Source organism: Sciurus carolinensis, chromosome 2 (genome assembly GCF_902686445.1).
Source record: "Sciurus carolinensis chromosome 2, mSciCar1.2, whole genome shotgun sequence".
Classification (NCBI taxonomy): Eukaryota; Metazoa; Chordata; class Mammalia; order Rodentia; family Sciuridae; genus Sciurus; species Sciurus carolinensis.
Window position 1 is genome coordinate 196,948,369 of NC_062214.1, and position 25,100 is coordinate 196,973,468.

General features: G+C 52.7%; 1 protein-coding gene across 2 annotated transcripts; it reads right to left on the minus strand.

Annotated features, from left to right (window-relative positions):
- Positions 1-745: 745 nt before the first annotated feature.
- LOC124974300 (uncharacterized) lies at positions 746-23,295 on the minus strand. Of its 2 annotated transcripts, XM_047537669.1 has the most exons (7): positions 23,208-23,295; positions 19,239-19,515; positions 18,603-18,683; positions 5,364-5,494; positions 4,783-4,833; positions 1,889-2,425; positions 746-860 (listed from the first exon to the last, which is right to left on the minus strand). In XM_047537669.1, the coding sequence occupies exons 4-6, from the start codon at positions 5,472-5,474 to the stop codon at positions 1,895-1,897; spliced, it is 693 nt and encodes a 230-aa protein (XP_047393625.1). In that variant the 5' UTR covers positions 5,475-5,494; positions 18,603-18,683; positions 19,239-19,515; positions 23,208-23,295; the 3' UTR covers positions 746-860; positions 1,889-1,894. The 2 variants fall into 2 exon arrangements, with proteins under 2 accessions (XP_047393625.1, XP_047393628.1); XM_047537672.1 differs by lacking the exons at positions 18,603-18,683; positions 19,239-19,515; positions 23,208-23,295 and having other exon boundaries at positions 5,364-5,538.
- Between the last annotated feature and the right edge of the window lie 1,805 nt (positions 23,296-25,100).

Consider the following 25,100-nt stretch of genomic DNA (forward strand, 5'->3'; position numbering starts at 1 on the left):
CACTGAGCCCTGCCGCCAGGCCCATCCCCCGCACATTGGCCCACACCATCCTCCGAGGTGGTGACACGCTCGGGCGCAGGTGGCTTCTCACATTCATTCTGGGGGTGACGGGCAGCCAGCTGTGAAGACAGGCCCTGGCATCTTGGGGTCTGAGAGCACTGAGGGCCACAGGCTGTGTAGGGCCCACTGAGCACAGGTGGTGCTTGGTCCCTGAGGGGGCCGTGGCACAGGGGCACCGTCCTTTTAGCCCCCAGGGCCCAGGCTGGAGGGACCCAGCCAGCTCCTGGGACGGGAAGCAAGGACTCCAGCCCAGAGGTCAGCACTACAGTGATGGCTGTGGAGGGGACAGCCTGGGCCTGAGACAGCTGCCCCAGGTCCAGGGCTTCCGTGCAGACCCACAAGGAGCACCTGAGGCTTTCCTTGCTGCCCCCAAACTACTCCAGAGGACATCCATCACCCGGGTCCAGGACTGCCTCATGCCGAGCCTTTTCTCAGGGCACCTCTGGAACGGCAGCTCTTCCTGGCTCCATGGCAGGACCTTCACCTCGTCCCCACTCACCTCCACAGTCAGAAGGGTCTGGTTGGACAGCCGCCAACCCGACTGGCCAGTCCCTGCCTGGCAGAGCCAGAAGCAGGACCCTAACCACCCCACCCTCTGCCACCTGAGTGTCCAACCAGGGGACAGTCCCTCTGCACCCCGGAGGCAGGGCCGGTTCCCCACCAGGAAGAAAGAGTCGCTCCTTGTGGCAACGTCTCTTTATTGGCACTTGGGAACAGCGTGATCCTACTGCTGTGTGGAGAGAGCCAGACTTGGAGAGGACGAGACCAGGACCTCGGCACCAGACGCTCTCTGCTCGTGTCTGCAAGTAGATTAAGTCCAGTGAGCAAACCGCAGGGATGGGGAAAACGTCCAAGAACCTTGATCCTTCCAGCAGGCTGAGTGCAGACCAGCTGTTCAGAAATTGCTGCCTGCCCCGAGCAGCAGCACAAACCTGTAGTCCCAAAGGCTGGGGAGGCTGGGGCAGGAGGATCCCAAGTTCAAAGCCAGCCTCAGCAATTTAGTGAGGCCCTAAGCAACTTAGCAAGACCCTGTCTCAAAAAAATCAAAAAGACTGGGCTGAGTGGCAGAGGGCCCCGGGTTCAGTTCCCAGCATTCCCACCCCCAAAGCCTCGAGTCTTTTTAAGAATACACAAAGAGGGCTGGGGAGATAGCTCAGCTGGTAAAGTGCTTGCCTTGCAAGCACAAGGCCCTGGGTTTGATCCCCAGCACCGCAAAAAAAAAAAAAAAAAAAGAATACACAAAGAACATAAGCAGGTAACTCCACACCACATACAACCACAAAAAGGCAAGTTATGCTCTGTGTGTGTGTGAGGTCACAATACATCCAACTGTCATGACTGAAAATAACAAAGGGTCAGGGAGAGTATACAGCTGGAGCGCTTGTCTGGCCCGCGCCAGGCCCTGGGTTCTGTCCCCAGCACACATGCACACAGAAACTAGAAAATCAGTTCTCTGGGTTCTGGGAAGGAGGTTAATAAGGGCCCCCAGGGCCTTTCCTGAATGGCAAACCCATTTTCAAGCTACATGATGAGGACCAGTTTCTTATTAGGATCCAAAAAGGGTCCCATGTTTCCTTTAAAAGCTTTCATGCTGGGCTGGGGCTGTAGCTCAAGGGCAGAGCGCTTGCCTCGCACATGTGAGGGACTGGGTTCCATCCTCAGCACCACATAAAACAAACAAACAAATAAATGTATCGTGTCCACCTACAACTAAAAGTATTTAAAAAAAAAAAAAAGACTTTCATGCTTATCAACATTTCTCTTAACCAACCGTGACCCTGGCTCCTCACACGGCCTCGGGACCCCTTCCTGAGCTAAATCTGCTTACCTTGGATCAGGCCACGAACTGCTTCTTTCTCTTATTTTTTTCAGGCTCTGCAAGTAAAAGTTCCAGTTTCCTCTTGGAAAGCGAGAGCTTGGGCCCTTTGTCTCTCTCGCCCCCGAGTCTGGGTGGCATCCGTGTCCCCTTGGCCCTGCTGGGCAGGTGTCTGCCCGGCTCCAGGAGCTCCATAGGATTGCCTGGGTTGGGTGCCCGGGTTGTCCTGGGATCCTCCTGGGATGCCTGGGGCCCCTCTGCCTGCTTCCCAGCCTCCTGGGGGCCTCCGGGCTCCAGGGGCAGCCTCGCTTCACCCTCGGACTGCATGTCCACGTCATTGGCCTCCAGGGGTGTGGGGGCCCAGCTAGCAGCTTTCACAGCGAGGTGTGGGGCCTTGGAGGAGAGGAAGTCTTCCAGTCCAGCATCCTCGGGGCTCCTGGACTTTGGTGTGTACAGAGGCACGTTGTTCCTCTCACCCAAGAAACAGCCAGGGCAGGAGCCGAAGTGACCAGGGCAGTCTTCCGAGTCCCCATCATAAGAATCTAAAAACTGACGACAAAAGTGAATCTGAGGGCTGGGGTTGTGGCTCAGCGGCAGAGCACTTGCCTAGCACGTGTGAGGCACGGGGTTCCATCCTTAGCACCACGTAAAATAAATAAAGGCATGCTGTCCATCCACAACTACAAAAAATTAATAGTTTCTTAAAAAGTGAATCTGAGGGCTGGAGCTATAGTGCAGTTGGTCGAGTGCTTGCCTCACGTGCCGAGGCTCTGGGTTCGATCCCCAGCCCCACAAAAAAAAGTGAATCCGAGACTCTTAGCAATTTCTAGCAGTGAGATAAAGTATAACAGAGGCAGAGGCACAAATCATTTCCTCCATTTGAGTGTTGGTGAAATTTATATGCTCTGCCTTAGAGTGAATTATTTTTATTTTTTCCACTACTGGGGATTGAACCCAGGGGGGCTCCAGCATAAAGCTACACCCCAATCTTTGGGGTAAGTGAATTTTTAAAAATGCATTCAATCAAATAGCCAGCCATGATAGTACACGCCTATAGTCCCAGCTACTCTGGAGGCTGAGATAGGAGGATTGCCTCAATCCAGGAGCTGAAGGCCAGCCTGGGCAACAAAGTGAGATCCTGTCTCAAAAACAACCAACCAAAAAACATATATATTAGATCAATATTCCATAGCACCTGAGCATCTGCCATCCTGGGGGCCCAGCCTGAGTCACTGACCCAGTGACCCAGTGCTGGGCACAGGCCTGGCAACCTTGGCCCGGAAGCAGCCCTGCAGACCATCAGTGGGTCTGAGCCCCTCCTCCCTCTTACACCTCTCCCAGAGAGCAGAGCAGATGAGGCCAAAGGACAGACCAAGCCCCCAAGTCCCGCTCCCTCTACCCCGGGCCCCCAGCAGGGCTCACACCTGGAAGGCCACCTGAGTCCCTGGCTACCGTCCCCCTTCCTTCACCTTCCTGCCCTGCAGTCACCATGTGCAGGACCTCTAAATCCCCGAGCCTGACCTGAGAGGTGGCCTCCTAGCGTCTTGCCCTGCGCAGGCGGCTCTCAAGAACTCCCACTGTCCAGTCTGCTGAGAGGCCCGGGGGACACTGCTGAGCCTCAGGTGACCAGTGATGCCCTCCTCAATGACACCTGGGCTTCAGTAGTTCACCCACACACGCAAGCCCGGCGGGAAAGGCCCAGGGCTGGCCGGAGCCGAGTCTGTGCAGGGCCCACTGCCCAGGGCACTTTGCTCGGGCAGGGAGAACTCCCTGGAGAGCTGGTTTCCTCTTCATGGTGCCTCCTGGTTCTGGGAGGGGACCCGGGCCTGGCGCATGCTCAGCAGGTGGTCTACCACTTTGCCACCCCCAGCCCCTCATTGCCTCTTCAGAGAGGTGACGCTGATGTTTATTCCAAAAAATAAAAGGTAAACGTGAAAATGACACAATCTGTAGACAACTGTAACTCCTGATTGTGAAACAGGTCAGAAGTGCTCGAGTCCACAGAGCCCCAGAGCAGCACCCAAGAGCCACAGGCCCAGCGGCCGGACGGGGTGGTGGGTGGGTCAGGGCTAGGACAGCCCGTCAGCCGCAGACGCACCTACAGACCAAGAACAGCACTCACACCCTGGGTTTGGGTTAAAATGGTCTCACAGCTCACGACCTGCTCTTCAGCTTTCCTTGCCAACTCACGCTGCCCTGGAGCAGGGTCAACTATACCTGAGAATATTGAGGTCGATCTTAATTTGGACTGGGATTAATTTTAATATTGACTAATCATTGACCAGGTGCAGTAGCACACACCTGTAATCCCTACTACTCAGGAGGTTGAGGCAGGAGGATCACAGTTCAAGGCGAGACTCAGCAACTTAGTAAGACCCTGTCTCAAAATAAAAATTATAAAGAGCTGGGGACATGGCTCTGTGGTAGAGGGCCCCTAGGTCCAATCCCCAGTACTGCAAGAAAAAAACTGGGAAGAGTTTATCCATGTGGATATCAAAGCACAGTTTTTTTCTAAAATATCCTAACAGTAGGCTGGGGACAACTCCGTGGTAGAGCACTCGCCTGACATGGGCAAGGCCCTGGGTCCTATTCCAGGGAAATAGAAAAAAAAAAAAAAACCTGACAAACTGGATACAGAGCATGGAGGCAGACACTGCAGTCCCAGGTCCTCCAGAGACGGAGGCAGAGGGCCACTGAGCCCAGGAGTTGGAGAGCAGCCTGCGCAGCACAGTGAGGCCCCGAACCAAACAACAAAGCAAGACAAACTCCCCGTGCGTTAGCGCCCCACTGCTGTGCGGGCAGCTCACGGTCCCTGCCCCCAGAGGTCTGGTCAAGGCTGGCCTCTGGCTGGGGGGCTCCTGTTGTCCCCCAAATGAGGAGTGGCTGCCGGGCCTTTGGCGACATACCTCTCTCCAGAGACCTTCGGCCAAGTCCATGTGATTCCTGTTGTGACTGACCTGCGGGGAAGGGCTGGGATGTTCCTTTCCACCAAGGCAGCAGACCCAGGGCCAGGGAACGTGGCTGCCCGCTGCCCACAGCGGGGTCTGCCCTGCCGACACTCAGCTCCAGCAAGGCGGAGACAGGTCAAGAGCAGCTCCCAGGGCCTGAGCTAAGCTGGGATGCGGAAGGGCCTGTCCGAGGCCTGAGAGGCCGGCCCCTGCCACCAGGAGCCCGCGGGGGCCAGGGAGCTTGCTGGGCTCCCCGCAGGGTGAGGAGGCGAACAGGACCCAGAGCCAGGGGTTGCGGAGGGTCCGGGGCCCCCTTCCTCGCTCCCCCAACACACAGAGCCCCGAGGCCAGGCCTCCGGCAGCAGGCCCGGCTGCCCAGGAGAGCAGACGCGCCGAGGACAGACCGCGGAGCTGGAACGCGGACCCCTCGTTCTCATGAAAGACCTCTCTGCAGCTCGAGTGCCACCGGGGCGGTTCCTAGGGTCCCTTCCTCCCCTCCCTACCCGCCCCCCGTGACCAAGGGGTGATGGCAGGGGCACCTGCAGGCGACGGCGTGCATTCCTCTGCCTCTTCCGGAAGCTGGCCCCGGGGCCCGTGCTGCTGAACGCTGCCCTGATGCAGGTGGGTCTGCCGGGCCTCAGGCTGGCCATTGCTTGGACTTGCCACTTAACTAAAAAACAGCAAGTGTGTCGGGACGGAGCGCCCGTCGGAGGGCCCGGGGGCAGGGGAGGGCAGAGGGCAGGGGGGCAGGAGGGGACATTCTAGCGCTTTTCAGTTCTGAGGGGCGGCTGCTTCACCAGGAGCCACCTGCCCTGTGGTCAAGGTGGACCTCAGCAAGGCCACCCAGGGAATTCCAACCATGGCAACTGGCCAGGCACGCAGGGTGGACCCTGCCCAGACCATCGGTCTTCCTCCTTGGCCAAGACCAAGCCCTGGGGAAGTCACAGGAACTCATCCACCTGTAAAGTCCTGGAACCTAGCGCTGGGCGGGGATCCAGGGCCACAGGCACCTGCGGGTCAGAGGCGACCCCCTTTGCTTTATTTACCATTTTTTATTTGCTTTGGGTGGTGCTCCGGAGGGCCCGAGCCTCGGCGTGCTGGGCAAGTTCTGAGTGGCACTTCCGCCCGTTTTTTTTTTTAACTGTCTAATTTTTGAGACTGAGACTGGGTCTTTCTAAATTGCCCAGGTTGGCCTCCGACGCGAGACCCTCCCGTGTATGTGGATCACAAGTGTGCGCCCCTGCGTCTGGCATGTTGCTCTCTCTCTTTACTTTTTTGTTCTTGTTTTTGTTTCTGTGGTTCTAGGGATGGACCCAGGGCCTTGAGCGCTAGGCAAGCCCTCTGGCTCTGAGCTGTACCCCTGCCCTATTGCTTCTTTTGTTGGTTGGTTGACTTTACAGTACTCGGGGCTGAACACAGAGGTGGTTTCTTTTTATCTTACTAAGAGACCCCTGTGGAAAGTACATCAGTGACGTGGGGCCCACCAGCCATCTCTGTGACTCAGGAGGCTGAGGCAGGAGGATGCCAGCCGGGGCAGTTAGCAAGACCCTGCCTCAGAATAAAAGTAAAAACAGCTGGGGAAGTGACTGAGTGGCAGAGCTCCTGGGTCCACTCCCCAGTCCCCACCCCAAAATGGCATATTCACAAGCATGTGCCGCCATGGCCCCACGACAGGCTTTTCACTGATAAACCCAGGTTTCCCCACCCTGGGTGTCTCGGAACCCACTTCTGAGTCCTGTTCAGCAAAGGTTTGAAAAAAAAGAAAAGGTAAAAAAAAGAACAAATGGAAAATGCTGCAGACCAGCCCCTCAGGGTCCCCAGGACCTGTGGTTTTGTTTCTGTGGTGTGGGGACCACGCCCAGGGCCTCCAGTTTGCTAGGCAAGCATCAACCTCTGGGCCACAGCCACAGCCCTTTTTAACATTTTATTTAGAGACAGGGTCTCACAGAGTTGCTTAGGGCTTGACTAAGTTGCTGAGGCTGGCCTTGAACTTGCAACCCTCCTGCCTCAGCCCCCAAGTTTCTGGGATCGCAGGCGTGTGCCACTACGCCCAGATTTTCATGTGAGCATTTTAAAGAAAGGTCCCAGTGGAGGCCAAAATCCCCCTTTGTGTGTCATCTGAAGTTCGAGCTCCATTCAGATTTCCTTAGTTTTCAGGTGACTTCTTTCTGTCCCTGCATCCCATCCGGGTCGCCTGGTTACAGTCAGACAGCACAGCGCCTTAGGTTCTTCTTGGCTGTAACGGTTTTCCAGTGACACCTTCTGAGGACACCGGCTGAGTGCTTCTCCTGGATCCCTGGAGCAGGGCTGGGATTCTCCTTGAGAATAAACTGAGATTGTGGGTTCGCGGAGGACGACCGAGGCAAAGTGCCATTTCCTGGCAGCCTGAGGAGAGCACAGGCGTGGCCCACAGCATCATGGCAGCTGGCGACACTGAGCGCCAGGCTGCTGTGTCTGCAGGTGACCCTTCCATATTGTGCCTCTTTGGAAGGACCTGGAGAGGTGAGGTGCTTCCTTCTGGAGGGCAGAGCAGCTACCACAGGATCTTGGAGCTGGCAGGTTCTCCCTCCGATTTATCGACTCACCTTTATCTCATGCTTTTGGATGTAAACCGCCCTGCCTCATTTTGTCCAGGTATGGCTGGAACTTGCTCAGTTAGCTTCTGTGTCCCTTTCACACACCCAAACCTATTTATTTTAGTTATTGCAGCCCTAGGGCTTGGACCCAGGGCCTCGAGCATGTGAGACAAGCACCCTATCACTGAGCCACACCCCCTGCCCTTTTTATTATGAGACAGGATCTTGCTAAATTGCTCAGGCTGGCCTGAACTCACAATCCTCCTGCCTCAGCCTCCCTTTTAGCTGGGATTACAGGTATGTGTCACCGCACTTGGCCCCAAACCTGCTCATCCTGACCTCCACCTGTCTCTCTAGACTGATTTAGATAAAAGTACCAAAGAGTGAAATTAGAACAAGCAGAAGCAGCTTCTCAGCCCTCTCCTGCCTCCCCCAGGGCCATCTCCTTCCCAGTCTCACTCTAGAGGTCCTGGGGTCAGTACCAAACCCATGGTCAGTACCAAACCCATGTTCTCTAGACCAGCCAGTTGGCATCAGAGTAAAGTGCTTCTTATATTTGTAGAATTTGTAATCAAACAACTAGACCATACCCAGGAAGTACAGGAAGCCCCCCCCATCCTGCCCCCAAAGCTCCCAGCCCCACTCAGGCCCCTGTCCTGTCCTAGAAGTTTACAGAGCAGAAGTTCCACGTGTGGGTTTTGGTTTTTGCTTTGTACCAGGGATCGAACCCAGGGGTACTTTACCACTGAGTCACATCCCCAGCCCTTTTTATTTTTCATTTTGAGGCAGGGCCTCGCTAAATTGGAAGGCTGGCCTTGAATTTGCGATCCTCCCTCCTCAGTCTCCTGCATCCCTGGGGATGATGGATGTGTGCCACCATGCCCAGTCACACAGGCCTTTTATAAACCTTTGGTCACTGCATTTCACACCCAAAGAGGCAGAAGCACACTTCGTCAAGTATCTCCCGTAGGACCTGGGACCGGAAGCTTCCTTGCCCTCTCCAGCAACCCTTGGAGGGTGGCTGCCGCAGAACACTGGACTCCAGGTCCCTGCTGGACTTCACCCAAACCACCACCCCAGCCAGTCGCAGGGGAGATGATCAACAGGACACTGGCTTAGGCTCTGGTGCTGTTTCCAATGCCTCGCAGGAATTCAACGCAGGAAGCTAGCAGGCGGGCGGGGGGAAGTTGACTGTGTACCGCAGGGAAACGTGAAGGGGGAACTGACGGAGGCCGACCCGCCACAGCCCTATCTGCTCCCTGCCTGGTGCTCAGGTCCTGCCACACAGCCCCGCCCGGACGCCTGCCCCTCCTAGTGCTTAGGTGGGGCAGAGACAGCAGGAAGCACCAGGGCCTCCCCCACCATTGTCCTGCAGACACGCTGGAGAATTCTTGGAAACCAGCCACTGGCCCCTGTGGTCCTTCCTGGCCACTCCTCGACTTTTCTTTCCTCTCGACTTTTCTTTCCTAACCAAGGTCAAAGTGGGTCATAGGGAGACTCGGAGCGAGGCCCCTTCCTCACCCCAACTCCAGGCCCCTGCCCTCCACCCCTGGGGGCTGGCTGTCTGCCCCTCTGCTTTGTCACTTAAGTGACAAGTCCCTCGAGCACTTTACAGGCGCCCCTTGCCCAGCTACAGCTGCTTCCTGGAGAGGCCCAGCCCCAGGGTGGCCGCAGAGGGGCCACAGCCCAGCAGAGGCCATCATCAGGCAGCTCCGAGGTCGACGGGGTCCCTGCCAACAAGGGCCTTCTCTTGGGGGTGGCAGGGGACTTGCCTGCGGGCCCTGAGCCCAGGTGGGCACTGGCAGTGCCTGGAGCTGGGAGATACCCGATCTTCTCCTCCATTGTGTGTTTTTCCTGTTTTGCGGTGCTGGGGATTGAACCCAGGGCTCGTGCCTGCGAGGCGGGCACTCTACCCACCAGCTGTTCCCCGGCCCTTCATTATGTCTGAAAACTGCTGATGAAGAGCCTGAGTCGCCACCTCTACCTGGCAGCCAGCCAGTCCTGCCCATTCCAGCCCTGCGGCCCCTGGGCCACTGCCTCCAGACCGGTCACTGTGGTCCAGCTGGTCACCCACCAACACGTGCCTGTCGTCAGCCCCACAGTGGCCCCAAGGCGCCCGGCTCCACACTGCCGCCCCTGCCAGGAGCAGGCTGCTCCCTTCCCTCCACGGCCTGCTCAGGGAGGGCGAGGCCCTCCTCCCTCCAAGCCCACCCGCTTCCGTCAGCCAGATCCAGCTGTTAAGACCCACCCCTCTGGGCTGGGCCCCTCAGAGTCCCTCAGAGGACCCCTCCCGCTCCTGCCTCCTGGCCCCAGCCACCTGCCCACCTTTCCCCAGTGTCTTCACCTGCACATGATGTCCCCTCCCTCCCAATGGCCTCCACTTGGGCCTTCCTGGAGCCCCTGTCCTCACACTTATGTACACACAGATGCTCACACACAAGTGCACACACTCACACCGGGGCACACACATGCACACGCGTATGCACACACCTACTCACGCACACGTGGACACACGTGCGGCATGTGCCTCCTTGGTCCTCGTCACTCTAGCGTCCTCTGCGTCCCCTGCGTTGTGGTGGGGGTCCGTCCCTTCTAACCGGCTCTGTGGGTGCTGGCTGCTTTGCCAGCAGCCGTCCCCACAGCCCAGCAGCACGCTGGCCATGTGGTCCCTGCCTAGGACCATTCATGTGATGGATGACCAAATGAGTGGAGGCTCCGCGGGACTCTGGCCCAGGGTCTCCCAAACCAAAGGCATTTCCCCCAAACACACCCCTCTGTTTATAGTGCCGGTGGTAATAAGTGACCTCAGTCACCAAAACCTCTGAGCCAAACCCACAAATGAATGCTCCCAGGTCTAGGACCAGACTCCCTGGGTCCACACCCAGGTCTGCCCCAGCCTTCGCCTTGCAGCTCCAAGTGAACAGGAGGGGCTGGGCGGGGCTGGGACAGACGGCTTAGGTTCCCGCAGGAATGCCCGGCCGAGGGTCCCAGGCTCCAGGGGCGCCCACCACAGAGAAATAACGCATCTGAAAGAAGCGCACCCCTGTCCTCTGAGGCAGGGGAAGGCTGGGTGCCGCGCACACTGCACTGACGCTTTCAGGGGGCCTGGGTGGGGGGCGCGTGGCGGCCCGAGCAGGCCCAGCTCCGTTCTTTGTGAATCATCCAGCCTCAGGTGCCCTCTCATGACAGCACAAATCAGACTAAGGCCAGGCGTGCTGACACGTGCAGGCCGGCCCAGAAGCTCAGGAGGCTGAGGCAGGAGGACTGCAAGTTTGAGGTCAGCTTGAGCAAGTTAGCAAGACCCTGTCTCAAAGTGAAAGATGAAAGGACTGCGATGTGACTTGGTGGTAGAACCTCCCGGGCTCAATCCCCAGCACTGAGTAAGTAAAAAAAAAAATTTTTTAAAAAGACTAAGACAAAGACCTTATTTAGAAATAGGCTTTGCTGACATAATTGAAGTTCTCAAGATGAGCTCATCCTGGATTTAGCGTGAACCTAAATCCCTTGACAGGTGTCCTTGTAAGAGAAGGGCAGAGGTTTGAGGCACAGACACACATGGGAAAAGTAGACTGGAGAAAGGGGTGTCCACCAGCCAAGGTGCGCCCGGAGGCTCCAGGATGGTCCTCCCTCACAGCCTCCAGCCGGGACAGCCGACATCTGACCTCCAGAACTGTGAGAATCACTCTCTACCCAGAAGGCCGCCAGTTTGGGAACGTGTTTTGGCAGCCCCAGGAAACTCATCTGCCCTGCTAAACTGAGAAAGGACCAGCAAACTGAGAAATTAATTTTTTTTTTGTACTGGGAACTGAACCCAGGGGTGCTTACCCACTGAGCCACATCCCCAGCCCTTTTTAATATCTTATAAAGATAGGGCCTCACAAAGTTACTGAGGTTGGCTTTGAATTCACAATCCTCCTGCTTCAGCCTCCCAAGAGTGTGCCACTGTACCCAGCAACACCTGGATTTAAATAAAGTTCTTTATCCACTGCGGGATCATACCCAGGGCCTTGGGCATGCCAGGCAAGTGCTCTTCCACTGGGCCACATTCCAGCCCATTCTGAGCTTCTGAAAGGGAAGCATTAGGAGCAGCAAACCACCCTGAGGGTCATCCTGGCTTCCACCCGTATCCATCATGCTTTCCTGGTCCCTCCAAGCACCCAACATCACACAGCTGTGGCTTTTTTTTAAAAAAAAAAAACAGGGATTGAACCAAGGGGCGTTTAGCCACTGAGCCACATCCCCAGCCCCTTTTTTATATTTTATTTAGAGACAGGGTCCCACTGAGTTGCTTAGGGCTTTGCTGAGTTGCTGAGGCTGGCCTTGAACTCACCATCCTCCTGCCTCAGCCTCCTGAGCCACTGCTGGGCATACAGGCCTGGGCCAGCGGTGGTTAAGCAGGAGGAGAGAACACAAATGGGGTAGAAGACGGGGCTTTGCAGCTAACCCCAAACCCATAGAGGGAAGGGCAATGTGGGGAGCTGATGGTGGCTCAAGTCGAATACTTGGCAGATTTTCTTAAAGAAGCTTTTTAAAAAGTATTTTTAATAATGTTTTAATGCCTCAGAAAAACATTGGATAATAGCGAATAACAGAATAACCAATTTTTTAAACATGATAAAAATAAAATGTCTGCCAAGGGGGCTGGGACCATCTCCTAAGAGCCCAAAGCCCCCAGCACGTGGCAGCCTCCTCCCTGAGTCGAGAGGGGCAGCCATTAGACCTGGTCACCTGATCCACAGTGGCTGAAGCACCTGAGGGACAGGCCGACCTGCAGCCCAGCCTTCCGAGCTCCCGCCCAGAGTCCTGCAGGGGGGCGGGTGAAGGGGAGGAGCCAGCTCAGGGAGGACAGGCAGCGGGAGAGCCGCCCAGGAAACGGGCCGAGCCCAGTGAACAGAGGGGCCTAGGCAGCCCACTCTCCAGACCCGAAGAGAAGAAAGAGGAGCAGGGGGCCGCTCTCCCCACCCGCCCCAGGATCCAAAAAGCATAGGGAGAATTGTGCAGCCCCCGTGCACCCCAGAGGCGCAGGTGGGGCTTCAGAACTCGGAACAGGTCAGCTCTTGACTCCTGACGCGACCTCTGGTGTCAGGCTGTCAGGTTCAGAGAGGGCCCAGCTCAGGGCTGCATTTCCACCTCAAGGAAAAATGGGGTTAAAAGTCCTCTCTTGCCCTGCACAGTCGAGCACGCTCAGGAGGTTGAGGCAGGAGGATCTCAAGTTCAGAGCCAGCCTCAGCAATTCAGGAGGCCCTAAGCAACTCGGCCAGACTCTGTCTCTAAAAATACACAAAGGGCTGGGGATGCGGCTTAAGCGCTCCTGGGTTCAGTCCCTGGTACCAAAAATAAATAAATAAAATCTCCCTTGGCAAGATGCAGAAAAAGCATTTGATGAAGTTCAGCATCCCTTCGTGAAACGCTCTGAACAAACCAGAAACAGTAGGATGGTACCTCCATGTACAAAGGCCGCACGTCAAGCCCAGCGCCGCCCCCACACCCGCTGGGGAAAGTTGAAAGCAGTTCCTCTAAGACGCTTTTGTTCAACCTAGTTCTAGAAGCTTTACCCAGAGCAACAAGGGGAAGGAAAGAAAGAAAGAAAAGCACACCAGTAGGAAGCAAGTCAAATCATCCCTGTGTTCAGGTTATCTGATTCTGGATACAGAAAAACCCGGAGATTCCACCTACAGAACAATTAGAACTAATGACAAATTGAGTGAAGTAGCAGGTGATACAAGATCAACATGAAAATCAGGTGCCTTTGCATATACCAATAACAAATTTGCAAAGAAAGAAATCACAAAAGCAATCCCACTCACTATGGCTACCAAAAAACAAACAAATAATCAACACCTAGAATAAACTTCAGCAAGGAAGTAAAAGATCACTACCATGAAAATTAAAATCTGCCGATGAAGGACATGAAAGAGCTGGGCGAGGTGGCCACACTCCCAATCTCTCAGGAGGCTGAGGCAGGAGGATGGCAAGCCCGAAGTCAGCCTCAGCAACTTAGTATACCTTGTCTCAAAATAAAACAAAACAGGGCTGGGGACCTAGCTCAGTGATGGAGCATTCACATGGCCCTGGTTTGAGCCTCGGCACCAGAACAACAAAGGAAAGAGGCTAGGAATTGAAGAAGGCACTAAAGATAAAGGCCTCCCACGTTCACGGGTTGGAAGAATGTAATGAGACAAGGAAATAATAGGAATTGCTCTAGTTGTGTTATGTAGTAATAATAAGTCGTATGTGGTATTTGCCTGGACTGGTAAAACTAAAATAAAGGCGCCTGGTGACAAACTTGCTGTGTGGCAGGATGACACTCCTGAGCAAAGCCGATATGAACCTTGGTCTATGATTTGAGTGGGGGCTCCTGGTCCAGTCGTGTTCTGGTCTTTATCAATGAAGACCAGAGCACGACTGGGCTGCAAATCACTACTTAAACCCCTGGACTTGGAGCAAACTGTCAGCAGCACCGTGACCAGAGGACTACATGTCACTCTGTCTCTTGATTGCCCTGGCTGCTGTCCACTCCATCACTGACTGCTGATCAACCGTTGTCACCAAGGCCAGATGACTGACCACCTCTCCCTCGGCAACAAATGCCACCCAGCCTCTGGCTTATTGGACACCCAAGGACATCCAAAGACATCCAAGGAGATGAGAGAGGCTACAGCTGAGAAGAGTCCCCTCGGTCTTGGTGACTGACTTCTTGGCTAAGAGACGTTGCATGGAGTAAGTCCATGGGGACTGGACTCTAGGTGAACAAGGGAGTGACTCTTCAATGTATGTGTGACTTGCTATCATTAGGAGTGTTGAGCTGAGTGTGCACTGCATGAATAAAATCCACTTGTTGGAACAAAACTTGAGTCCTCTCTTACTGCTCGCGACAAAGAACTAATGTTGTTAAAATGTCCATGCTCCCTCTGCCATAAAGAATGATAAAATTATGGCATTTGCAGGCAAATGGATGAAACTGGAGAATATCATGCTAAGTGCGATAAGCCAATCTCAAAAAACTAAAGGACGAATGATCTCGATGATAAGTGGATGAGGACATATAATGGGGGGTGGGAGGGGTTAGCGTTAGGGTTAGGGTTAGGGTTAGGGTTAAGGAGGGTGGCAAGAATGGAGAAGGAAGGACTGTATAGAGGGAAAAGAGGGGTGGGAGGGCTGGGGGGAAGGGAAAAAAATAACAGAATGAATCAAACAACATTACCCTATGTAAATTTATGATTACACAAATGGTATGCCTCTACTTCATGTACAAACAGAGAAACAACATGTATCCCATTTGTTTACAATAAAAAAAAAAAAAGTGTATGTCACAATTCCCATTAGAACACCAGAGCTGGCTCCTCCCCCCTTTTTTTTTTTGGGGGGGTGCTGGGGGTCGAACCCAGGGCCTTGTGCTTACAAGGCAAGCACTCTACCGACTGAGCTATCTCCCCAGTCCCCTCCTCCTCCTTCTTGTACCAAGGATTGAACCCAGGTGCACTTAACCACTGAGCTACACCCCCAGCCCTTTTTATTTTTTATTTTGAGACAAGGTCTCCCTAAATTGCCCAGGCTGGCCTTGAATTTACAATCCTCCTGCCTCAATCCCCACCAGAGTCACTGGGATTACAGGTATGTGCCACTTGGTCCAGCCCAATGGCAATCTTTACAGAACTAGAAAGGGCAATCCTAAAATTCATACAAGAAGCACAAAGGACCCCAAGGAGCCAAATTGATCTTGGGCATTAAGATCGCTCAAGCTGGAAGCATCACAATACCTGATTTTCAAGACACCCTACAGAGCCACAACCACCCAAACAGCATGGCGTTACCATAACAATGGACACCCAGACCAAGGGAACAGAAGGAAGATTCCAGAAATCAAGTCACAACTACCCAAATGACTCCTGACAAAGGTGCCTGCAGCATCGCCCTGGAGGACAGCCTCTCCCAGAGCTGCTGCTTGATCTGGGAGGTCCCCACAAGAAGATGGAAGCCTGGCCCCGCACTCAACCCTGTGCAAAATCAACTCAGAGTAGATCAAAGACCTGAGCGTTAAGACCCGGAACTCTGGGGCTACATAAAGGAAACACCTCAAGATCCTGATCCAGGTCCTCATTTTCTGGATAGGACCCAAAGCAGGGCAACAAAAGCAAAAACCCCAAAACCGACAAGTGGGATTACATCAGGAACGAAGTCCCTGCACCAGCGTGGAGACAACCCGGGTTGGGCAGTGGCACAGCCGGGCATCCCAGCAGCTCAGGGCCTGGGAAGCTCCAGCAGTGCAGGAAACTTAGTGAGACCCTGTCTGAAATTAAAAAGTAAAAAGGGCTGGTGGGTAGCTCAGGGGTGGAGCACTTCCCTCGAATGCATGAGGCCCTGGTTCGATCCTCAGCATCACATAAAAATCGGACACCCAAGGACATCCAAAGACATCCAAGGAGCTGAGAAAAATAAAGTTGAATAAAATAAAGGTACATCTACAACTAAAAAATAAAACCTTATTTTTAAAAAAGGCAATGACCTGAACAGACACTTCTCAAAAGAAATACCAAATGACCTACAAATATAATAAAAAATGCTTAATATAATTAGCTAACAGGAAATGCAAATAAAAACTATTAGATAACATCTCATGTCAGTTAAAATAGCTATTATCAAAATATGAGAGATAAAGGGATTTTTTTTTTTTTTGGGTATTGGAGATTGAACCCAGGGGTGCTTAACCACAGAGTCACATCCCCAACCCGTTAATATATTTCACCAAGTTGCTGAGGCTGAGTTTCAACTTGTGATCCTCCTGCCTCAGCCTCCCAAGCCACTGGGATTACAGGTGTGCGCCACTGTGCCCAGCAACCCTAATCCTTTTTAAATTATAACAAGGTTTCCCTAAGGAGCCCAACTGGCCTCAAAATTTGATCCTCCTGCCTCGGCTTCCCAAGTAGCTGGGATTACAGGTGTGCACCATCACATCTGGCTACAGAAGAACTTTTATGTACTACTGGTGAGAATGTGCATTAGCACAGCTATTGCAGAGAGAAGTATGGGGGTTGCTCAAAAAACCTAAAAATAGATTTGCCATATGATCCAGCTATCCCACTCCTGGGCATATAGCCAAAGGAAATGAAGTCAGCATACCAAAGAGGTACCTACTCACCCAAGTTTATTGTGGCACTATTCACAGTAGCAAAGATAGACTCAGCCTAGGTGCCTGTGGACAGATAAATGGATTTAAAAAACAATGTGGCATAGAGCCGGGGTGTGGCTCAGAGGTGGAGCACTTGCCTAGCACGCTGGAGGCCCTGGGTTCCATTCCCACACTGGAAGAGAAGAAAAAACAAAAGGCGCATTGATCATGTGCTGCTGTCACTCGCAGCAAAAACTGGAGGACGTTGTGTTAACTCAAGTCTCAACACAGAAAGACGAGTACTGCGGATTTGCCCTCATAGGGGGACCTGAAGTAGGACTGCTGCTTGCGGGGGAGACGGGAAAAGCAGCTTGGATTGGGTCGGCACGCTCTGTGGCGTGTGGACAGACGCTAGAACCCACTCATCTGTGCGATTCATGCGTTTATGATTTTAAAATGGGCTGCAGGTGTAGCTGGGGGGGGGGGGGGGATGCTTGCCCAGCCGGCAGGAGGCCCTGGTTCAATCCCCGGCCCTGAAAAGAGATAGTTTGGTGTTTGGCCAGCACCCATGGGCAGGAGGAAGGCACAGGGCTGGTGGCTGCTGTGGCTTCTGAGCCGCGCCTGCTCCTCTCTGCCCCATGAGCTCTAGGAGGGAGATCCAGTCATCTGTTGAGCGTTGCATCCGATCCGAAAAATAAACTCGCGTGAGAGCACTCTCTTGGGGAAGGAGATCCGCTGTAGGAGGATGGGCACGCTTGGGGCCCAGGGCTTGATCCCTAGCACACCAAGTAAGTTCTCACTGGACACATCCAACAGTTCATCCACAGTTCTAGTTCAAGGCAGACATCTTTTCCTTGCAATAAAATGTGCTCTGCTGAAAGATTTCTTAAATTTGGGCCAGGGCTGGGGCTCAGTGGCAGAGCACTTGCCCAGCATGTGTGAGGCACTGGGTTCGATCCTCAGCACCACATAAAATAAAGAAAATAAAGGTATTCATCTTGAAAAAGAAAATAAAAAAGAAGATTCCTTAAACTCCTTCTCCACAATGAAGTCTCCTAGGAGGATTAACTCGATTGATGTGTAAATGGCGAGTCAGAGTGGTTCACGCCAGGCAGAATTGAATGGGCTGTTGTATCTGGTTGCCATATCTTTACTTTCCCACCCTCTCAAAAATAATATCAGGCTTCATTGTTGTTCTTCTTTTTTAGCATTTTGCTGTTCTAAATTTTTAAGAAGTTTTAAGTTTTGTTCTTACAAGAACACCTGTCCTGAGCGGGGCAGCATGCACCTGTGATGATCCCAGCCACTGGAGGTGAGGCAGGGATCCCAAGTTTGAACCAGACTCAGCAACTTAGTGAGACCCTGTTTCAAAATAAAAAATAAAAGGACTGGGAATTGGTTGAATTCCCAGTGCAAAAAAAAAAAAAAAAAAAAAAGACCCAGGTGTGGTGGCACACACCTGCAACCCCCTGACCCGAGAGGAAATGCTTCAGGAGGAGCTACTTCACTTTGGGAAAACTCTGTGTGGCTTTGTTGTAGATGCTAATTAATCCCCCAGGTCAATTCCCAGCTGTCCTAGAATTATCCAGTGGACTTAGGGGAGGGGAGGGACTTGTCCAGCATCCCACCACCCTGGGCACTCTCCAAGCTTGGCTGAGGGAGCCGCTCATGGGCCCCAGCCCACACCAGGCCTCCCGCTGCGGGCCTGCGTCTGCGGAGTGGCATCTTTATCCCAGGGGCAGGCACGCCCGCCTCTTGGAGGGGGCGCCATCCTGCGCCCACTCTTCAGGGAGCCACACGCTCTGCGCCTGGCTGCCTCTTCTTGCCCCGCAGGCCACGCTTGCCCCATCTGGTCCGCAGACACCTTGCACCTCTCCCCCCTGTGTCCAGAGCCCAGCAGAGACACACTTTCTCTTTTCCCAGAAAAACAGCCCCAAATTCAGCCTGGGGTAGTGAAGACTGGTTCCCGCGGTGGGATTCCCTAAGCTAGGGCCCCTGTGAATTTGGCCCAGGGCTGGTGTCACTTAAAGCAGCCGAGGCCAAGCTTCAAGGCCCCAGGCAGGGAAGGCACAGGGCGGTCACTGCAGACTTACCTTCTGGATGGGATGTCCATTTTGTTCCCAGAGTGATCACCCATGAGTCAAGAAGGGAGGCCGGTGTCCTGCAGCCCAGGCCTGTGTGATGTCACAGAGATCGCCATGGCAACCCAGTGTGCCAGTCCCCATCCAGAGCACACACCCTGGCGAGGCGCCCTGCATGTCCACCCAGGCCCGCAGGCCCCCAGTCCTGCTGCTCCACTGTCCCACCTGCTGCGCAGCTGTGGACAGAGCCTGCCTGCCCCGCGCTACCCGCGCTGGGCTCCAGAGCCACACAAGGTTCAGCGCCCACACCCGGCCCCTCTGGTGTGGCCTCCAGAGAGGCTGGAGGCTTTGCAGGAACATCACCCTGAGGGGTCCCTGGTGCTCAGGAGGCTACACGCCCTTCACTGGTCACATGGCCCCTCGCTCCAGTTTTGCGGTTCCCACTGAGTCTCCTGTCCCACAGCCGCGGCCTCTGGGGCTCCTCTCATGCCTGACTTGGGACCCTGCCCCCACGGCTCCTCCTGCTGGGAGTGCCCCCTTCACCCCAGTCCCTGGCTCTTTCTTTCCCTTTTTTGGGGGGTATGGGGATGAAGCCAGGGGTACTTAACCACACCCCCAGCCCCCCATTTTAATATTTAGAGACAGTACCTCCCTAAGTTGCTGAGGCTGGCTTTGAACTCATGATCCTCCTGTCTTAGCCTCCTGAGCTGCTGGGGTGACAGGCGTGCGCCACCGCGCCAGGCTTGACTCTCTTACTTGACCCTGGGGTGTGGCACCTCCTCCGATGAGCCTCGCCTCTGGATCTTGGTTAGGAGCTGCCCCTCTGTCCTCCCAGACCAGACCGTGCAAAAGGCGACCATGGATTTCCATGCTGTCCTTCTCTGAGCCTGGGGGTTTTGAATCCTTAGCCCCTGGCAGAGTAACACTGAAAGTAAATTTTCTCTTTTTTTTTGGTGCTGGGCTTGAATGCAGGGCCCTACCACTGAGCCACACCCCCGCCCTTCCTAGTTTTCATTTTGACAGGTTCTTGCTAAGCTGCTGAGGCTGGCCTCCTGCTTGTGATCCTCCTGCCTCAGTATTCCAAGGGACTGGGATTATAAGTGGGTGCCACTGTGCCTGGCTTTAAAAATATTTTTGAGTGTCCCTGCCCTGAGTCTGGAGTGGAGTGGAGTAGTGAGGACACCACTGTCTCGTTGGTGCCCAGTCCCTGTCTAACTGCGCACGGTGGTGCCAGGTCAGTGCCTGAGCGTGAGCACAGAGAGCGCAAAGGACAGAGGCTCAGGATGCAGTTAGCAGGGCCTCTGGGAGGAGGGAGGCTGGGGCGCGTGGCCTCCAGGGCTGCTCTGCCTACTCTGGTGTGCTTTAGAAGTTCCCAGAACAGAAAGTGGCGAAAGTCAAGGCAGGAATATGTGGAGCTCAAAGAAAGAGCTAGGTAAGCAAAGCGCAGGACACCAAGCCGCATGCCTGTGACCCCAGCGACTTGGGGACTGAGGCAGGAAGACAGCAAGTTTGAGGCCAGGTGGGAAACTTAGACCCTGTCAAAAAGAACAACAAAAAAGAGGCTGGAGCTATAGCTCAGTGGCAGAGCATGTGCCCCCGGCATGCAGGGTCCCGGGTTCAATCTCTAGCACTACAGGGGGAAGACAAGAAGGGAAGAAAGAAAGAAAGTCCAATACTGAGGGAACGACAGGTCCGAGGAGGACTCGGGTCTCCAGGCAGGAGCCAGGTGGGAACACGTTTCCCCACCAGGCCCCACCTCCCACCCGCCCTTCCCCACCCACGTGCCAACACACCTGAGGCTGCGGCCACTCATGTTCCTTCAATTTGTGTGTGTGTGTGTGTGTGTGTTGGTGCTGGGGATTGAACCTCAGGCTTCGCGCCTGCTAAGCAAGAGCTCTACCACTGAGCCACGCTGCCTGCCCTCTTCGATTTCTTCAACTATAGAACAGTTGCTGTTGTGGGTGTCTTAATGGCCCCTGTTGTGGACCAGATGAAGCCAAATATCCGGTGGATGCTCTGACCTTGTCTGGCTGCTTTCCCATAGTGTCCTTCAGCATGTCCCTCTATCCCCTGTGCATCCCATCAACTGGAAGTATTGGGATATTGTCCTGTTTTGGGGCAGTTAGATGTTTTCACATTTCCCATGCTACAGTTTTGCAGGGAACAGTCTTGTGTGCTTCTCCTAAGTTCAAGCAGGAGAGACTTTCTCTAGTTCCTGCCTAATTCAGGCTAAGTTCGCTTCCCAGCGGTCGTGTGGGTTCACGCCTGCCTGAGGCTTTTGTTCCTCACTTTCGAAGGGTGTAGAAAGGGGGACCTACGCTCACTTTCCCTTTCCCAAACCCCAGTGAGGTTGGACAGCTTCTCGCCAGTGTGGCAGGCTGCGGAAGACCGAGCAGCAAAGGCCTCCCAGAGGAGGTAGGAATCCGCGTACTGGAAGGGAAATGTGAACCAGTCGAGCTTTCTAAATCACCGTGATGCATTCCAACATCAGGTGTTTACTAGTCCCGTCCATTCAACTATTTAAACAGTCGGTAGCTGACTTAACCATTTTTTGTTCTGATTCACTTTTTGTTTTTCATCTGAAAACAACAACAGTGCTCCTTTTTGGACCACATTTCCGGCTCTGGAACTTTTAATGCTAAGTGTGGTGGCCTCAGTGCTTTCACAGGATGATGTGTGCTCTGAGCTGACAGATACACTTGGCAGGCAATCAGCTCGGCTCGTGGGCTCTGCAACAACATAATGGAATCTTTGTTCAGATTTTGGTGGTGCTATTAATACACCGTGACTCACTACAAGTGCGGCTTCCTGGAATGTTCTTCCCATGGAAGAAGAATCTGCAACCACACTTTCAAAGGTTTGAGCAGACCTTGAAGGCCAAGAGCGGGAACCATGCTTCCTAAAGGACACTGAATCATTTAAACAATTGCCATCCTCACAAGAAAGGAGTGTTAGTTGTGCACACCAGCTGTTCTATCCACCAAACTGCCACCAACGAAGCCAACTCCCTCCCTCCAGGGCTGACAGGCAGCAGAGAGGTGGGCAGACCCAAAATGAAGGACCCTTTTGTTATAGCAGTGTGAAGATACCAAGACAGAGGACGTCTGGGGGTGGAGCTCAGGCGAAGAGCACTTGCTCGGAACGTGCAAGGCCTGGGTTCCATCTCCAGCACTGCGCACAGGAAGGGGAGGCCAGGAGGATGTGTGACGCAGGACTTCTGACCGGCAGGGTGGTGGAGGGGAAGCCCGGTGCAGTGGAGTGAGGCCACTCCAGGTGAGCTGCTTCAGGAATAGCGACGAGAGGAGGGGCCTGGGGTGGCTGGGTGGCACAGCGCTTGCCCAGCATGTGGGAGGCACTGGGTTCAATTCTCAGCACTGCATACAAAGAACTAAAGGTTCACCAACAACTAATAAAAATTTTTTTTAAAAAAATTAAAAAGAAGCTGGGGAGATAGTTCAGTCGGTAGAGTGCTTGCCTTGCAAGCACAAGGCCCTGGGTTCGATCCCCAGCACCCAAAAAAAAAAAAAAAAAAAAAAAAAATTAAAAAGAAAATAGTGATGCGAGGGGGATCATGAGCTGAAATTGAATTCCACAGTGAATTGTGCAGTGAACCAACTACGACACATAACCAACTATAAAACTCTAACGAAATAAAGAATTCTCAAAAAAATGCACAACTTAAAAGGAAAAAAGACAAAGGGGAAAAAAAAGTTTAAAACATGAATAAGCTTTGTAAGTTATAAAAAAACTAATTTTCCCCACTATATAAACTCCATACATAAAAGATCAGTGTAATATTTTCTATATAATTTTGCATTTCATTATGCCAGTGCAATGGCATATAATAAATTCTGATCTAAAAAATTTTGGTCTATTAAAAAGAGAAGTAGGGGCTGGGGAGATAGCTCAGTCAGTAGAGTGCTTGCCTTGTAAGCACAAGGCCCTGGGTTCGATCCCCAGCACCCAAAAAAAAAGAAAAAAGAAAAAGAGAAGTAGTGATAATAGTTTACAAAGTTCTGTGAGGGTAGTTAATGGCATTTAGTTTTGCACTTAAAATGGTCAAAATGATAAATTGTTATAAATATTTTTACCACACACAAAAAATCCGCCCCTATCTCAGCCGAAATGGGCTTGGTGTGCCATCTCAGGTCTTGCTTTGAATCCCCCATTTAGCCGAGTACGGTGTGCGCTGCAATGATCCTAGCTACTGGGTTTGGGGCTGAGACGGGAGGATCCCAAATTTGAGGCCATCCTGGGCAACTAGGTGAGGCCATGACCAATTTGAAAAAGATAAAAACTAAAAAAGGGCTGGGGATGGGAATGTAGCTCCGTGGTAGCGTGCCCCTGGGTACCACACACACACGCACACACACACACACACACACACACACACAATCCAAATTCAGGGACTGGGGATAAAGCTCACTGTATAGCATGTGCTTAGCATGTGTGAGGTCCTGTCTAATTCCCAGCACTGAAAAAACCCAAAATATCCTTGAAAGGGTTGAGGTAGCTCAGTGGTACAGTACTTGCCTAGCATGTGTGAGGTTCTAGATTTGATCCACAGCACCAAACAATGAAAAGACTCCAAATTCAGCCAGGTGCAGTGGCACATACCTGTAATGCCAGCATTTAGGAGGCTGAGGCAGGAGAATCACATGAGCCCAGGAATCCAAGACCATTCTGTGTAATATAGTAAGACCCCTATGTAAAAAAACGAAAAAAAAAAAAAAATTACAAATTCAAGGATTCAAGGGCTGGGGTAAAATTCTGGGATAGAATTTCTGCCTAGACAGCACAAAGCCAGGCCTGGGTTTGATCCCCAGCACCGCATTAAATATATAAATATCCAAAGTCAAATAGGTATAACAGTATTTGGGGCAATGGGTACATCGTAGTTCATAAATCCATTTCCTCTATTTTATTGTGTGTGTAGCAAAACACCCCATTTTTTACTTTTTTCTTCCCTTTAGTATTGGGGATTGAATCCAGGGGGACTACCCTAGCCCTTCTTATTTTTGAGATAGGGCCTTCACTAAGTTGCCCAGGCTGACCTTGAATTTGCAGTTCTCCTGCCTCAACCTCCCAAGTAGCTGGGATGACAGACGTGTGCCACTGTGCCCAACCCTTGCCCCCTTTGCCATCCAGTTCAGCTGCAAGCAACGAAATAGCAGAAATGGCTTCGTAGTTAAAACAGGATTCAAATACTAAGGCTTCAATTCCCCTCTGAGGGGAAGAACGCCTCAGAGAACTTGAAAAACTTTATGTGATTACCACATACCAGGCCCCTGGTACCTAGGCATAGAGGAACCAGACCAAGTCCTCTCCTTGTGTCTGTACCCCAACCTCAATCACTGCCAAACTAAGCATTATAGAATCCCACACTTTAGTCTTAGGATCTAAATTCTACGCCATTTGGTACAAGATTCTTTCTAGGGGCGATTTGAAGACTTCATCTTCTGGGATCCCACACCCTGCTCCACTCCATGTTGCTGTTATCCCTGCCTTTATGATTAAGAAGGTATGATTTCCGGTAGGACAGCATCATGATTTGTATCTGGAATGACCCCAAAGCCTCTCATGCTCAGAGGTGGGGCTTTTGGAAAGTGATCTGGAGAGCTTGGACCTCAGTGGCCCTGTGGTGTTTGAACGGAGGAAGAGAATCACTGGGGCAGGCCCCCGGAGGGTTTCCCACCCAGCCCTTCCTCTCAGCTTCGCTGGTCTGGAGCTCAGCAGCTTTCCACTGCCACGCCTTTGGAGGTTTCTGCCTTGGAGTCAGTTGTCTTGGAAATCATAAACCAAAATCTTTGAATTGCTCATCAGAGGTTCTGGTCACTGACGAAAATCTAACAGTTCTAAGTTTTGTGAAGAACTTAAAAGACAAGAATTGAGATATCATATTTAGTGTAAGGTGTTTTACAAAAAAAAAAAACAAAAAAACTGGGGGGCAGGTGCAGTAGCACATGCATAAAATCACAGGAAGAGACAAGAGAATCTTGAGAAACACCAAGCTCAATGCTGGCAAGACCTGATCCATGTTTTTTAAAAAGGTGAGGGGGCTGGAACTGAGAACAGCAATATAAACCTGTAATCCCAGAAAAAAGTTTGGACATAAAAACACCAAGGGGAGCTGAGCATGGAGGTACATGCCTGTCTTTAATCCCAGAGGATGGCAAATCCCAAGTTCAAAGCCAGCGTCAGCAACTTGTTGAAACTTAAAGGGCTGTGGATGTGGCTCAGGGTTAAGTACTCCTGGGTTCAATGCCCTGTATAAAAATAACCCCAAAAATAAACGTAAGGGAACACCACCATCCACTAGAAAATGTGGTGATGGAAATATAGCTCAGTGAAAGGCTTGCCCTGGCAAGAAGACCCCAAGTTTTGTCATTGTCAGCAAGCATGGACAGGGTGGGAGAATGCAGTTATCTAATCTTATTTTCTTCCCAAGCTTATGGAAATACCCTTCACTGGCCAGCTACCCAAGTGCACCCTGGGAGGTGGCAGGCACAC

Bases quoted from the DNA above. Each gene is read 5' to 3' on its own strand.
- LOC124974300 (XM_047537669.1), bottom strand. From the start codon at position 5,474: ATGGCCAGCCTGAGGCCCGGCAGACCCACCTGCATCAGGGCAGCGTTC. The intron at 4,834-5,363 runs GTGCCCCTGCCA...CCTTCCCCGCAG, and splicing joins ATGCACGCCGTCGCCTGCAG to GTCAGTCACAACAGGAATCA. The intron at 2,426-4,782 runs GTATGTCGCCAA...TTTTGTCGTCAG, and splicing joins CCGAAGGTCTCTGGAGAGAG to TTTTTAGATTCTTATGATGG.